The sequence below is a fragment of the Nycticebus coucang genome, chromosome 10, assembly GCF_027406575.1.
Source record: "Nycticebus coucang isolate mNycCou1 chromosome 10, mNycCou1.pri, whole genome shotgun sequence".
Taxonomy (NCBI): Eukaryota; Metazoa; Chordata; class Mammalia; order Primates; family Lorisidae; genus Nycticebus; species Nycticebus coucang.
The window spans coordinates 105419011-105433713 of record NC_069789.1 but is presented as its reverse complement, the minus strand read 5'-3'; the positions used below and the strand labels follow the sequence as shown (position 1 = coordinate 105433713).

Sequence of the window (14703 nt, the reverse complement as noted above, 5' to 3'; positions counted from 1 at the left end):
TCTAGAGTACATTTATTTGGGAAAAGTAGAGTTGGAAATGTGTTTCTAGGTTTCTCAGAGGAAATGAGAGCTGAACCAATTGTTGGAGAGAGCACTGGAAGAATACCATGCAGAAAAAAATAATTGCAAAGCCCTGAAGACAAAGTAGAACAAAATATTTCAGAATGACTGGGCCTCTGGCTTTCAAGAGAGGGACTGTCAGAAGAGAGATTGTGGCCCTGTGGGGTGGCTCACACCTGTCATCCTAGCACTCTGAGAGGCCTAGGCAGGTGGATAGTTTGAGCTCACAAGTTCAAGACCAGCCTCAACAAAAGTGAAACCCTGTTTCTACTAAAAATAGAAAAACTGAGGCAACAGGATCTCTTGAGCCCAGGAGTTGGAGGTTGTTGTGAGCTATAATGCCCTGGTACTCTACCCAGGGCAACAGCTTGAGACTCTGTCTCAAAAAACAAACAAAAAAAAACAGCAATTGAAGCTACATCCAAATTTTATTGGGCCTTGTATGTCATACTTAAATGTACTATTCTAGAAGACGGAGAAGTGAAGGACTTTAATCAAGTGATATAGTTACATTTGGATTTTAAAAAGGAAACTCAGAGAGTGGAAAAAGAAATGGGCTAGGAGAGACTTGAGACTCATTTAGAGGCTTCTGAAATAAGTTAGGTGAAAAACTGCTGAGGGCTTGAAACAAGTCAGTGGCAATAAGAATTGGAGATGACGGTAAGAATTTGTGATATTTATTACACTTAGTATCACATAGTGTAATTTACCTGTTCTGTCTGTCCTTGGGCACAGATCATCTGTGGCTTTAAGGCTAGGACTTGTGTACTCCTCTCTGTATCCTCAGCGTCCATTCAGTGATGGGTAGAGTTGCACTTGGTAAAGGTTGACAGAATGAATTAGCAAATTAAGTACCAGGGGAGCAGCTTGGAGAAGATCAGGAGAGAGGAATATGAGAGAAGACGGAATTAAGAGGACAGAAATTCATGGGCGAGGGTGGGGAAAAAGAATCTCGAAAGCCATAGCTCACTTTTTCCACGGATTCCCCCAATTCTTTGCCCTCTCGAGTCCTGGTAACTACAACTTGAGTCTGGTTTTCCCGCCACTTGAAAAAGACTCCACCTCTCCGGCTCTCAGTGAATAAGAGCCCCTTGCTTCTAAGACTCGCCTTCTCATTGGCTCTAGCTGCGCTGCCCTGCCCTCTCGAGGTGACTCCAGGAGGCCGCCTTCGCTAGCTAGGCCACGCCCACCTTGGAGTGCCTCCGGGCCCCTGCAGAGTTGGGCCTTCAGCGCCCGCCGGGCACTGTCTCTATTTGGCCGCCAGAGGGCGCAGAGCAGCCCGCCCGCCGGCAAGCCCGCCGCACACGCCCCCTGCACTTGGTGCTGGTTGCTCCGACCCTGCCGCGCCTACGCTCAGAGCCCGCGGAGCTGCGCGGATTCCTGCTCTTAAGGGATGTTGGGGGCTTTGATGGCGATGGGCGGATCTAGGAGGCCGTGCGTGTAAGGGGCAGGCGACATGGAGGCGGAGCGGCAGCCGGCCTCTGGGGCCGGCGGAGGGGCTCCCCCCGGGCCGGAGGCAATGCCTCCCGCTGCTCCCGCGCCGGGGACTGCGGCCGCAGGTCGGATCCCTGAGGTTGGGCCTGAGCCTAAGAGAAGGCAGCTCGGGACGCTGCTCCAGCCCACGGTCAACAAGTTCTCCCTTCGGGTGTTCGGCAGCCACAAAGCCGTGGAAATCGAGCAAGAGCGGGTGAAGTCAGCGGGAGCCTGGATCATCCACCCCTACAGCGACTTTCGGTACTGGGGGCCCGGCAAAGAGGGCGGGGGCATTCATCTATCGTCTGTGGCGGCGACACGGGCGCCGAGGTCACCCTGCCCTCCACAGTCGCTTCGTTTCCGGCCGGGGGGACCCCAGGTGGGCAAGAGAGCCACATCCCCCAACCCAGCCTGGGATTCCTGGGCGGGTGTCTCCGGCTGAAGGCCCTCGGAGACTTGTCAGGCTACGGGCAACCAGTCATCAGAGGATCTCCAGAGACCTAGATTTCCCATTTCTGGAAACCGGGAACCCATCTGGATCACTGGGAGTACCAGAGTTTGGAACCCTGCCTCCTCCAGCGTTGCTTGCTGGAGATCTTAGAAATTATGCCATATCCCAAGGCTCAGGGTCAGCCTGAGGGAGAAGCTGAGCTCTGCTATCTCCCCCACCCCACCCCACCCAGCGCCTGACCAGTTTAGCATCACTGGCTACCAGGAAAAATAGGGGCCGCTGGGGCGGCGGCGAAGGGGGGCCCAACCGCTGCCCTGGTCGCTGTCCCTAGTGCTGAAGGCGGGTACTGCGGGGCAGGGCCGGGACTGACAGCGACTGAGGCCATAAAGCATGACCGCCGCCCAGGTGACTTCCAAAGAGAAGGGATGGAGGATGGGGGTGGTGCCATTTCACAGTCCCCATCAGGCTATACCTCTACCTCAAGGTCGCCAGGGGAAGAGAGCAGCCCTGTCCTTGGGGAAAATGAAGGACACCTCTTGAGTGAGGCAGAGGGATGTTTGCAAGAACCCAAGGTAGTAAAGGAAAAAAGCAGAGAGAATGGGGTGTGGATCCAGAGCCTGGAAACACAGACCGAGACGGTATCTTGAATCTACAGACATACACACTCCTTAAATGTCCCTCTTCCTCCTGCTGTTTCTTCCACTACTGTCTTCTTTACTGCCTCATTCCTACCCGGCTAGTGCACTTTTCTCTATCCTCCTGTGGATCTTGTTCCCCTCCCATAGCTCACCCTCAGATATATCCCTAGAAGGTGTTTACCCCCCTGTGATTGTGCTTTTCCTCCATCCTCTCTAGTGCATCACCCGCCAGACTTGTGACTGCCTGTGAGCCGGCTGTGAAGATGCTCTTATGGCCGGGCAAACCTTCCTTCCCTCCCCTCTCCCAGTATGGCACATAACAGGATTTCTCCTCAGTAAACCAAGAGAGCAAAGAAGAAGGGGGTTGAGGGTGTTTTATTGATTGAAAGTACACAATCTGAAGGACTTCGTGGAGGCCTGGACTTAGGGACCACTGAGCTTCTTCCAGGGGATGAAAGGATTGATTTTTGCTGTCAGATGGGGCTGGGTCTTGGGTTGATGATGGGATTAGGTGTGTCCTAGAATTAAAACTACCATGGGCAATCCTTTAGATTGTCTTGTGATGTTCTCTGAATGAGGCTTCACACAGTTTTCTTCTGAACTCCTCCTTCCTTGGTGCCTGTGCCCTCACCTATCCCCTGCCTATACCCTCACCTGCATTCAGCCAGAGTCCCAGCAGACATGGGAGGCTATGGGAGAAAAGCAGGCAGAGCCCCAGCCTTGCAGCCTCATGACCTCCTGTGGAGCATGTCTGGATGTGCAGCCCTTTCTGAAAGGCTGTGGGGGATGCCCCTGGAGAGTTCAGTTCAGAGGGAGGCAGGATAGACCACCCCTCCCTGGGACATGGATGAGCAGATCCCAGCAGAGGAACGGGGTCTGTGGGTCCAAATGTATTGGGCAGGATGAATGGGGTGGGGGATACTGGGGAGTGCATGAGGTTCTAGACTTAGAATGAACAGAGAGCCAGAGATGGGAAAGCATAACACACTTATGCTGAAACCACGCTGTCACATCTGTTGTCTCTGTGTAAATGTTTTCAACAACCCTGTGAGATTAGTACAGGGTACTTTAGCTTTTTTTTTTATTATTTGAAAATATTTAGTAATGAGGCCAGGTGTGGTGGCTCATGCCTGTAATCCCAGCACTTGGGAGACCAAGCTGGGTGGATTGCCTGAACAGGCATTGTGGTGGGCGCCTGTAGTACCCGCTACTTGGGAGGCTGAGGCAAAAGAATCGCTTAAGCCCAGGAGTTTGAGGTAGCTGTGAGCTATGATGCACAGCACTCTACCAAGAGTGACAAAGTGAGACTCTGTCTCAAAAAAAGAAAAAATAATTTAGTAATGATGAGATAGATCATATACAATATTTATTTGTATATACACATACATGAAAGAGTACTTATGAACTAACTCTCATGTAACAATTATGTAGGTCAAGAGGTATTACACTCCCAGCTCCTGAGAAGCCCAGAAGCCTGGATAGTGCTTTCATATCCCTTTCCCAAATCCACTATTCTAACTTTTGTGGTCTTTCTTTCTTGAGACAAAGCCTCAAGCTGTTGCCCTGGGTAGAGTGCTGTGGCATCATAGCTCACAGCAACCTCAAACTCCTGGGCTCAAGTGATCTTCTTTTTTTTTTTGTAGAGACAGAGTCTCACTGTACCGCCCTTGGGTAGAGTGCCGTGGCGTCACACGGCTCACAGCAACCTCTAACTCTTGGGCCTACACGATTCTCTTGCCTCAGCCTCCCGAGCAGCTGGGACTACAGGCGCCCGCCACAACGCCCAGCTATTTTTTTGTTGCAGTTTGGCCAGGGCTGGGTTTGAACCCGCCACCCTCGGCATATGGGGCCGGCGCCCCACTCACTGAGCCACAGGTGCCGCCCTCAAGTGATCTTCTTGCCTCAGCCTCCCAAGTAGCTGGGACTACAGGCACCCGCCACGATGCCCGGCTATTTTTTGGTTGCAGCTGTCATTGTTGTTTGGCGGGCCTGGGCTGGATTTGAAACCGCCAGCTCAGATGTATATGACTGGCGCCTTAGCCACTTGAGCCACAGGCACTGAGCCTCTTATTTTTATTTTTATTTATTTTTTTTTTGTAGAGACAGAGTCTCACTGTACCGCCCTCGGTAGAGTGCCGTGGCGTTACACGGCTCACAGCAACCTCTAACTCCTGGGCTTACGCGATTCTCTTGCCTCAGCCTCCCGAGCAGCTGGGACTACAGGCGCCCGCCACAACGCCCGGCTATTTTTTTGTTGCAGTTTGGCCGGGGCTGGGCTTGAACCCACCACCCTCGGCATATGGGGCCGGCGCCCTACTCACTGAGCCACAGGCGCCGCCTCTTATTTTTATTTTTGAGACAGAGTCTCAAGTTGTCACCCTGGGTAGAGTGCTGTGGTGTCATCATAGCTCACAGCAATCTCCAACTCCTGGGCTCAAGTGATCTCTTGGCTCATTTTTTTTTTTTCTATTTTTAGTAGAGATGGGGATTTCACTTTTAGCTCAGGCTGGTCTTGAACCAGTGCACTCAGGCAATCCTTCTAGGTCTCCCAGAGTGCAAGGATTACAGGCGTGAGCCACCATGCCCAGCCTGGTGTTCATTTCTTTACCTTTTCAATAGTTGCACCACGTTTGTGTGAATCCCGAAACAATGTAGTTTAGTTTGCCTGTTTTTGAACTTTGTATAGGAGGAATGACCAATATGTATCCTTATGTTTCCAGGTATTGTTGGTCAACATAAAGTCTGTGAGAATCTATAGCCTACTGAATGCAGCTGTGATTGGTTGGTTTCACGGCTGTATAGTACTCCAGGTTCATGAATATATCAGTGTGTTTAAACTTCTTATATATAATATATAATATATGTATATATTACATATATGTGTAATATAATGTAATATATAATATACATATTATATATATATATATTTTTTTGGTCGCCCTTGGTAGAGTGCTGTGGCATCACAGCTCACAGCAACCTTCAGCTCTTGGGCTTAGGCAATTCTCTTGCCTCAACCTCCTGAGTAGCTGGGATTATAGGTGCCCACCACAACACCCGGCTATTTTGTTGTTGTTGTTGTTGCAGTTTGGCCAGGGCCGGGTTTGAACCTGCCACCCTTGGTATATGGGGCTGGCACCCTACTCACTGAGCCACGGGCGCCACCCTCATATATATATATATGTATATATATATATATTTTTTTTTTTTTTGTAGAGACAGAGTCTCACTTTATCGCCCTCGGTAGAGTGCCGTCGAGTCACACAGCTCACAGCAGCCTCCAGCTCTTGGGCTTAGGCGATTCTCTTGCCTCAGCCTCCCGAGCAGCTGGGACTATAGGCACTTGCCACAATACCCGGCTATTTTTTTTTGTTGCAGTTTGGCCAGGGCTGGGTTTGAACCCACCACCCTTGGCATATGGGGCCAGCGCCCTACTCACTGAGCCACAGGTGTCTCCCTTAGATTTTTTTTTTTGAGACAGTCTGAAGCTGTCACTCTGGGTAGAGTGCTGTGGCATCATAGCTCACAGCAACCTCAAACTCTTGGGCTTAAATGATTCTCTTGCCTCAGCCTCCCTAATAGTGGAGACTCAGGTGCCCACCACAACACCCGGCTATTTTTTGTTGTTGTTGCCGTTGTCATTGTTGTTTTAGCTGGCCTGGCTGGGTTCAAACCCGCCAGCCCTGGTGTATGTGGCCAGAACCCTAAATATTGAACTGTAGACACCAAGCCTAACTACTTCTCTTATTTCTCTACTTTTTTTTTTTTTTTTGAGGCAGAGTCTCACTTTGTCACCCTTGGTAGAGTGCTGTGGCATCACAGTTCACAGCAACCTCAAACTCTTGGACTAAAGTGATCCTTTTACCTTAGCCTCCCCAGTAGCTGGGATTATAGGCACCCACCATAATTCCCAAGTTATATTTATTTATTTTTTTTATTTTTTGCAGTTTTGGCTGGGGTTGGGCTTGAACCCACCACCACCTCCAGTATATGGGGATGATGCCCTACTCCTTGAGCCGTAGGCACCACCCCAGGCTATTTTTAGAGAGGGGATCTCACTCTGGCTCAGGTTGATCTGGAACTCCTGAGCTCAAATAATCCACCCAATAAAGGCCTCCCAGAGTGCTAGGATTACAGGCATGAGCCACCATGCCCAGCCTATCTATGTTTTTCTACTGATGGACATTTGTGTTCTTCCCAAACATAATGTTGCTATACCCATATACACGTGTGTGTGTGTGTGTGTGTGTATCTTCCAGAGTGCACATTTCCCTTGGGTATGTATTATATATTCCTAGGAATGGAATTGTTGAGTTGCAGAGAATGTAAATGTTTAACTTTGCTAGAGAATACTAAGCTACTTTCCCAAATGGTGGTGCCAGTTTACACTCCCATTGGCTGTAAATGGTCATTCTGTTATTCTGTGTCCTTGCCTACCCTGGGCTGTGTCCGTCTGTCTTCTGTCAGTCTCGTGGCTGGTGAAACATCACCTGGGCTTACTCCCTGTCCCACTCCCTCTTAGGTTTTACTGGGACCTCATCATGCTGCTGCTGATGGTAGGAAACCTCATTGTACTGCCCGTGGGCATCACCTTCTTCAAAGAGGAGAACTCCCCACCCTGGATCGTCTTCAACGTCCTCTCTGACACTTTCTTCCTGCTGGATTTGGTGCTCAACTTCCGCACGGGCATTGTGGTGGAAGAGGGCGCTGAGATCCTGCTGGCGCCGCGGGCCATCCGCACGCGCTATCTGAGGACCTGGTTCCTGGTTGACCTCATCTCTTCCATCCCTGTGGATTACATCTTCCTGGTGGTGGAGCTAGAGCCGCGGCTGGACGCCGAGGTCTACAAAACTGCGCGGGCCCTGCGCATAGTTCGCTTCACCAAGATTCTCAGCCTGCTGCGGCTGCTCCGCCTCTCCCGCCTCATCCGCTACATACACCAGTGGGAGGAGGTGGGGCTGGGGCTGGCTGTGCTATGTGTGTGTTGGGGGGGGGGTCCTTGTGACTTTATAGGGTGGGCGAACTCTCTGAAATTGGTTGGGGAGAAGCAGGGATGGAATAAAGGCTGAGGTGATGGGGCCTAGGCTGGAGATGGTGGTGCAGGAGATGGCCAGCACAGGGCGGGACAAACGCTTTATGGTTGGGTGAAGGCTGGCTGGAGCTTCAGCTTCAGAGCAGCAGAGTTTAGTGGTGCAGCATATCACCTCTGCAATCTGACTGTGGTCAGACCCCAGTTTTATTATTTATAATGAGACTCGGTTTCTTTTTTTTTTCTGTAGAGACAGAGTTTCACTTTATGGCCCTAGGTAGAGTGCCATGGCATCACACAGCTCACAGCAACCTCCAACTCCTGGGCTTAAGCGATTCTCTTGCCTCAGCCTCCTGAGTAGCTGGGACTACAGGCGCCCGCCACAACACCCAGCTATTTTTTGTTGCAGTTTGGCCGGGCCGGGTTTGAACCCGTCACCCTCGGTATATGGGGCCGGCACCTTACCGACTGAGCCACAGGTCCTGCCCGAGACTCGGTTTCTTTTTCTATAAAGTGAAAACACTTACCTAAGATAAGGTTGTAAGGATTAAAGAAGTTAATATCTGTAAAGCATTTAGAAAAGTGGCACATAGTAAGTGCTCAGTAAATTAGCTGTTGTTATTATGGAAGGGAAGAGGGCGGCTGGCCTTCCTCCTCAGACAAGTGCCCTGGGAGCATTACATTGTGAAATACCCTCTCTCCTTTCCAGGCTTTATGTGGGCAACTTGTGCAGTAGACTCGTTTGAGTCTTTGCTGACACTTACCATGTGATTCTGGGCACATGACTGGCCTCAATTTTTCTGTCTATGAGAGCAATAACAGCCTACTTTGTATTAGCCATGTGTGTAGTATAAGACTCTACACAAAGGAATAACAGGCATATCTTTTAATTTGTGGGGCTGGGGCTAGGAAGAGGTTCAGAGAGAGAACTGACAAGGCTGGCAATGGAGGAGGACCAGCAGGGAGGGGCTTGTATGCATAGAAGCTCCTCCTCGGACTCCTCAGATCTTCCACATGACCTATGACCTGGCCAGTGCTGTGGTTCGCATCTTCAACCTCATTGGGATGATGCTGCTGCTGTGTCACTGGGATGGCTGTCTGCAGTTCCTGGTCCCCATGCTGCAGGACTTCCCTCCTGACTGCTGGGTCTCCATCAACCACATGGTGGTGAGAAGCCCCCACAGCTGGGCCTTCCTGGGCCTTCTAGGGGTCTTCTTCCTGAGTAGCAGGGAAAGCCACAGGGAGAGGATGTGGGAGATGATGAAGGGAGAAGGTAGGAGGTAAGGCGGTGGGGAGGAGGGAGGAGAGGTTCTGGAAAGAGACCCAGAAAAAGTGTTTGTGTGTTGGAGGAAGCAGGCAAGTAAGGAGATCTAGGCAGAGGCTGAGGCCCCCCAAGCCGTGAAAGAGGCCCCTTTGCCTCAGGGCCCCAGAACCAAACTTACCAGTCTGCTAGGAGGATGGTCGGAAGTAGAAGAGGGCAGAGGGGCTGAAAGAAAAAAGCGGGAAGTTGGAAAGTGTGGCTCCAAGAGGCCCCTACCCAACTCTGCAATATACTCTTCCCCCGCAGAACCACTCATGGGGCCGCCAGTATTCCCATGCCCTGTTCAAGGCCATGAGCCACATGCTGTGCATCGGGTATGGGCAGCAGGCGCCTGTGGGCATGCCTGACGTCTGGCTCACCATGCTCAGCATGATCGTGGGTGCCACATGCTACGCCATGTTCATCGGTCACGCCACCGCCCTCATTCAGTCTCTGGATTCTTCCCGGCGTCAGTACCAGGAGAAGGTCAGCAGGGACTGGAGAGGGAAGATGTGAGCAAGGAGGGATGCTGAAGACTGGGGTGCTCAACTTGAGGCCCATTCTGATGGATGGTCCTATTGGATCTCTGTGTCCTTTCCTGCCCCATGTCCATTTGTCCTATGCCTCTGTCCTTGGCCCCTCCTCTGTCCGTGTCTGGCTTTTCCTGTGATTGTGCTATGTGTCTTCCCTATATCCACCATTACCCTTATGTCTTCTGTGGCCCTGTGTGTTCACACCTGGCCCCATCTTTCACCCGCGGGGTTTCACCTGTGTCTGTGATGCCCCCCATTGTTCTGCCCCCACACCGTGTCCTCTTGCTCCCTGGCAATGGTTGGCCCTACAGTACAAGCAGGTGGAGCAGTACATGTCCTTCCACAAGCTGCCAGCTGACACACGCCAGCGCATCCATGAATACTACGAGCACCGCTACCAGGGCAAGATGTTTGATGAGGAGAGCATCCTGGGCGAGTTGAGCGAGCCACTCCGGGAGGTGGGGCTGGGCTGGGCCCTCAGGGGCTCTTTACAAACTTGGGCTTCTTAGGGCGCTGTCAGGGTGGGGCTGTTGGTCAGCAGGTGCCCCAATAGGAGTGAGATCTACAGAGAATACCATGAGAGTCCAAGTATGAGGGGGGTGCGCTTTCTGGGGTGGGATCTTTCTTGAAGGTCTTATGGGGATAGAGTATAAAAGGGTGGGGGAGTGTAGGGATCTCTATTTAGAGGGAGGGTCCTGAGAGAGCTCAGGGGAGTGCTTTGGAGGCAGGAGCTTGCTCTAAGCCCATTAAGGCATCCCCACACCCTGGCAGATCATGACCACAGGGGTGGGCCTTCTGCACCCAGATGAGCTTGGTGGGAGCATCTCAGCAGAGGGCACAGCCTGTCTGACAGGCTCCTCCCTTGCCCAGGAGATCATTAACTTCACCTGCCGGGGCCTGGTGGCCCACATGCCGCTGTTTGCCCATGCTGACCCCAGCTTCGTCACCGCGGTGCTCACCAAACTGCGATTTGAGGTCTTCCAGCCGGGGGACCTCGTGGTGCGTGAGGGCTCCGTGGGCAGGAAGATGTACTTCATCCAGCATGGGCTGCTCAGTGTGCTGGCTCGTGGCGCCCAGGACACCCGCCTCACTGATGGATCCTACTTTGGGGGTCAGCAGACCTGGGGGGTTAGGATAGAGGGCAACTGTTCCCTGGATCAAGGTCCCCACCTGGCTATGCTGCAGAGTCACAGAGTTGTAACCTCTCCCCAGGCAACTTGGTGAAATCCTCTGGGCCTGAAGCTTTGTATTTAAAAAAAAAAAGTTTATATTATTACTTTCCTTTTGAAAGTTCATTAGAAAAGAGGGTTCTGTAGCCGGGCGTTGTGGCGGGCGCCTGTAGTCCCAGCTACTCTGGAGGCTGAGGCAGGAGAATCACCTAAGCCCAGGAGTTGGAGGTTGCTGTGAGCTGTGTGACGCCATGGCACTCTACCGGGGGCAATAAAGTGAAACTCTGTCTCTACAGAAAAAAAAAAAGAAAAGAGAGTTCTGTATTTTTAAAAAAACTTCTCCGTAGAGTCCAATGCACAGTAGGTTGAGAGTAATAGGCCAGAATCCTTAAACTGTGAAATCCAAAGATCCTGAGATGGGGAAAGACAGGAAGGAGTGAAGCAGAGGTGTCCCAGGGGCATGAGCATTGCAGAGCTGCCTGGAGGTACCATGCAGGGGCCCAGCCCGGGGCAGGGGGCAGTTGCCCAAAGTGCCTGGAGGCCCATACACTCAGCCCCCAAACCACCCATACACTTTAGTACCTCTGTGACTTTTCACTCTGTCCCTGGACACTGCTCTTCTCCTTCAAAGAGAAGGTATTCATTCAAGGGCATGGGAGGGGAGAGGACACAGGGTGAGTTGCCCCAGGTCCACCCCTTGGAATAGAGAAACGAGGGTGGAGTTGGAATTGGAGTAGAGTGGGATAATTGGGACTCTGGGGGCTGGCAAGACCTGTCTGTTGGTCAGCTTCAATTTGGAGAGAGTGGGAAAAACAGGAAGCAGTAATGCAGTGATCGTGCAGGTCTGGAGAGAAACTGTTTGGAGGATTTAGGCACCCTGGTGTGGGGGGTAATCAATAGTTTGTCCCAAGTCTAGGGAGGAGCCTAAAAAAGCTGGGTTGACTGTTGGAGGCCCAGTGATAAGGAGTTCTGGGCATGGGTCCTGAAGCCTCCTCTCAATTACTGCAGAGATCTGCCTGCTGACTCGGGGCCGGCGCACAGCCAGTGTTCGGGCTGACACCTACTGCCGCCTCTACTCCCTCAGTGTGGACCACTTCAATGCTGTGCTTGAGGAGTTCCCCATGATGCGCCGGGCTTTTGAGACCGTGGCCATGGATCGGCTGCGCCGCATCGGTAAGGCCCATCTACCCTGTCTGCTCTGGGCCAGGCCGTGTCCTCACCTCACCTCCTTAGCAAGGAGCTGAGGCTCTTGTGCTTCAAGGTCACAGCCCAATCCACCCAGTCAGTGGCCTTTCACCACTGTGGCTTGCTATCCTTGTCGCTCAGCATGTCCTTCCCCTGGAGTATCATCTCCGGTCTCTGTCTCCTGAGTCCTCCTTCCCCTGAGTACTAGTTCTGACCCTCACTGTCTGTCTCTGGTACATATCCCCTTCACCCAGCCCCATCTCCAGATGCCAACTCCCCTCTCCCACCCTCAAGCCCACCACCATTCCTTGACTCTGTCCTGGTACCCACACACTTTTTGTACCTAACCTCCATCTTGGACTCCTTCCCCATCTTTAACCTACCCTCTCGGGACAACTTCTAGGCAAGAAGAATTCCATACTGCAGCGGAAGCGCTCTGAGCCAAGTCCAGGCAGTAGTGGTGGCCTCATGGAGCAACACTTGGTGCAACACGACAGGGACATGGCTCGGGGTGTTCGGGGCCTGGCCCCAGGCACAGGAGCTTGGCTCAGTGGAAAGCCAGTATTGTGGGAGCCACTGGTGCATGCACCCCTGCAGACAGCTGCTGTGACCTCCAGTGTGGCCATTGCCCTGACTCACCAGCGGGGCCCTCTGCTTCTCTCCCCTGACTCTCCAGCTGTCCTCCTCACTCGCTCTGCTCGACGCTCAGCAGGCTCTCCAGCCTCCCCACTGGTGCCAGTCCGAGCTGGCCCTCTGCTGGTCCGAGGGCCGTGGGCATCCACCTCTCGCCTGCCTGCCCCACCTGCCCGAACCCTCCACGCTAGCCTTTCCCGGACAGGGCGCTCCCAGGTGTCTCTACTGGGCCCCCCACCAGGAGGATGTGGACGGTGGCTAGGACCTCGGGGTCGCCCTCTCTCAGCCTCCCAACCCTCTCTGCCTCAGCGGGCAGCAGGCGATGGCTCTCCTGGGCGTAAATTCTCAGGAAGTGAGCGCCTGCCCCCCTCAGGGCTCCTGGCCAAGCCTCCAGGGACAGTCCAGCCTCCTAGGCCACCAGTGTCTGAGCCAGCCACCTCCCGGGGTCCCCAGCTCTCTGCCAACATGTGAAACCCTTAGGTATACCTGGCCTTAGCTCTTGGGACACAATGGTGTGTACCTGACGGCAGATACCTATTGGGGAAGGCAGAAGGAACCTGAAATACTGTCCTATGGGGACATCTCCCCTTATTTCCCTGAAGATGGTTTGGAGTCCTTAGCTGAAGCTTCTGCAGCCTGCCTGACAACCTAGTCCATTCACCCATCCGTCATATGTGCAAGCACCTATCACATTCCAGGCACTGTGCCAGGTGCTGTGTGTCTCCACTGCCAGGTAGAAGTGATTCAGAGCCCTCTAATAAGGGTATATCCCTTACTATGGTCCTGCCAGGTGCAGGCCAGGGCTGATGACCCCACCCTTACTAAGCACAAATACTTACCACTGCTGTCACTGCCAAGTGACCGGACCTCACTGTTTCCCTGCCAGTGACCAGCAGGTTCTGTCTGGTGTGGTCACCTTCCTGTCTCCCAGCGTAGCAGGCACTGCCATTTACCTGCACACACACACACCCGCTGCTAATAGAGTCTTGGGTCTGGAGTGCGGGCATCCACCTTTGCCCTCTCACCGCCACCTGTGGACACCCACTGTCTGTACCTCTGAGCGTGAACACATCTCCCATCAAGTTTTTGTAGTCACTGTTTCTGTAGTAGAACTGTCTTTTTGTACTACACTTAATCCTAGCCAAAAGGCTGAGAAGCAAGACAACTGTCTTTTTTAAACTGAGAGCTGCCTCTCCTCTGTGTCCTCTGCCCCAATGGTGCCTCCCCTTAAGGTTAAAGGATAGCACCTTCTTGTTTAGTAGGCCAGCCTAGACCCTCCCCCACCCGCCCCAAGATGGGAGGCAAATGGCTGAATCCTTATGTGACATTTTTTTCCCTTATTTATTTATTCAGTCCTTTATTAATTTTATTTATTCATTTACTAATTTGATTTGTTATCAATCCACTATGTCCTCCCATTATTTTATCCATTGCTCCCCTGCTTTCTTGGTAGGGAGGTGAAGGAATAGGAGGAGGCAGGGACTCCATGCCCATTCTGTGGTCCTCACTCAAATCCATCATAGCAATACTCAAACTTCTCCCCGTCAGTGGGGTGGGGGGGCTGTTTCTACCTTTAGGGCTTTTTTTCTTATGGGTTTGTTATTGGTATAGGAGTAAGAGGAAGGCCCGAAATATCCAAGTGTGGGGAAGGGCAGGTCAGCCAGCACTTCTGCCATCTCAGGGACAAGAGTAACCCTTTACCACACCCACTCTGTCCTTTCTCCTGCTCCACGACATTCAAAAATGTGGATCCTAAGTCTCCTTTCCTCCTGGGTGGGAGTTCTGAGGTTCTTCGTGTATGGGAGAAGTTTTATATTTGCTTCCAAATGGCTGGGTTTAAAAAGAAAGTAAAAGACACTCATTTTGGCTTCCTGGTTTGTGTGTGGGGACAGAGTAGGTATGAAGGAATTTCTGGGTACAGGAGGGGGCAGGAGGGCCTTTGACCCACCACAGCATGACCTGGGTGAGAGAGCAGCGAAGGGAACAGCCTGCAGGCCACAGAGGCTGGCAAGCCTGTGACATCAGCCTACCCAGCCCTGGGCTCTGCCTGGCATCCATTTACCTCAGCTTCCCCAGAGTATGGTGCTTGGATGTCACTATTAGTCATCATAAGGGGGTATGAATGATAGGAGAAGCACAGATTGTCATGAGGGCCACATATGGGAATGTCAAACTGCATGGGTATGCAGTACTTTTAAAATGATGATTCTGTGGAGAATGTGGACAAGATTGCCC

The 14703-nt window shown here is 52.2% G+C and overlaps 1 protein-coding gene and 1 long non-coding RNA gene across 3 annotated transcripts; one reads left to right on the top strand and one right to left on the bottom strand.

Annotated features, from left to right (window-relative positions):
- Positions 1-1391: 1391 nt before the first annotated feature.
- HCN3 (hyperpolarization activated cyclic nucleotide gated potassium channel 3) lies at positions 1392-14679 on the top strand. The gene is made up of 8 exons (XM_053605111.1): positions 1392-1794; positions 7142-7571; positions 8654-8815; positions 9216-9434; positions 9793-9939; positions 10352-10592; positions 11659-11823; positions 12239-14679. Exons 1-8 carry the CDS (start codon positions 1517-1519, stop codon positions 12937-12939), a joined length of 2343 nt encoding a protein of 780 aa, XP_053461086.1. The 5' UTR covers positions 1392-1516; the 3' UTR covers positions 12940-14679.
- On the bottom strand, positions 8728-10578 carry LOC128595920 (uncharacterized). 2 transcript variants are annotated; one of them, XR_008383013.1, is made up of 5 exons: positions 10441-10578; positions 9814-10043; positions 9329-9445; positions 9091-9134; positions 8728-8866 (listed from the first exon to the last, which is right to left on the bottom strand). It is a non-coding gene; the product is annotated as an uncharacterized LOC128595920 (long non-coding RNA). The 2 variants fall into 2 exon arrangements; XR_008383012.1 differs by having other exon boundaries at positions 9880-10043.
- Positions 14680-14703: the final 24 nt, after the last annotated feature.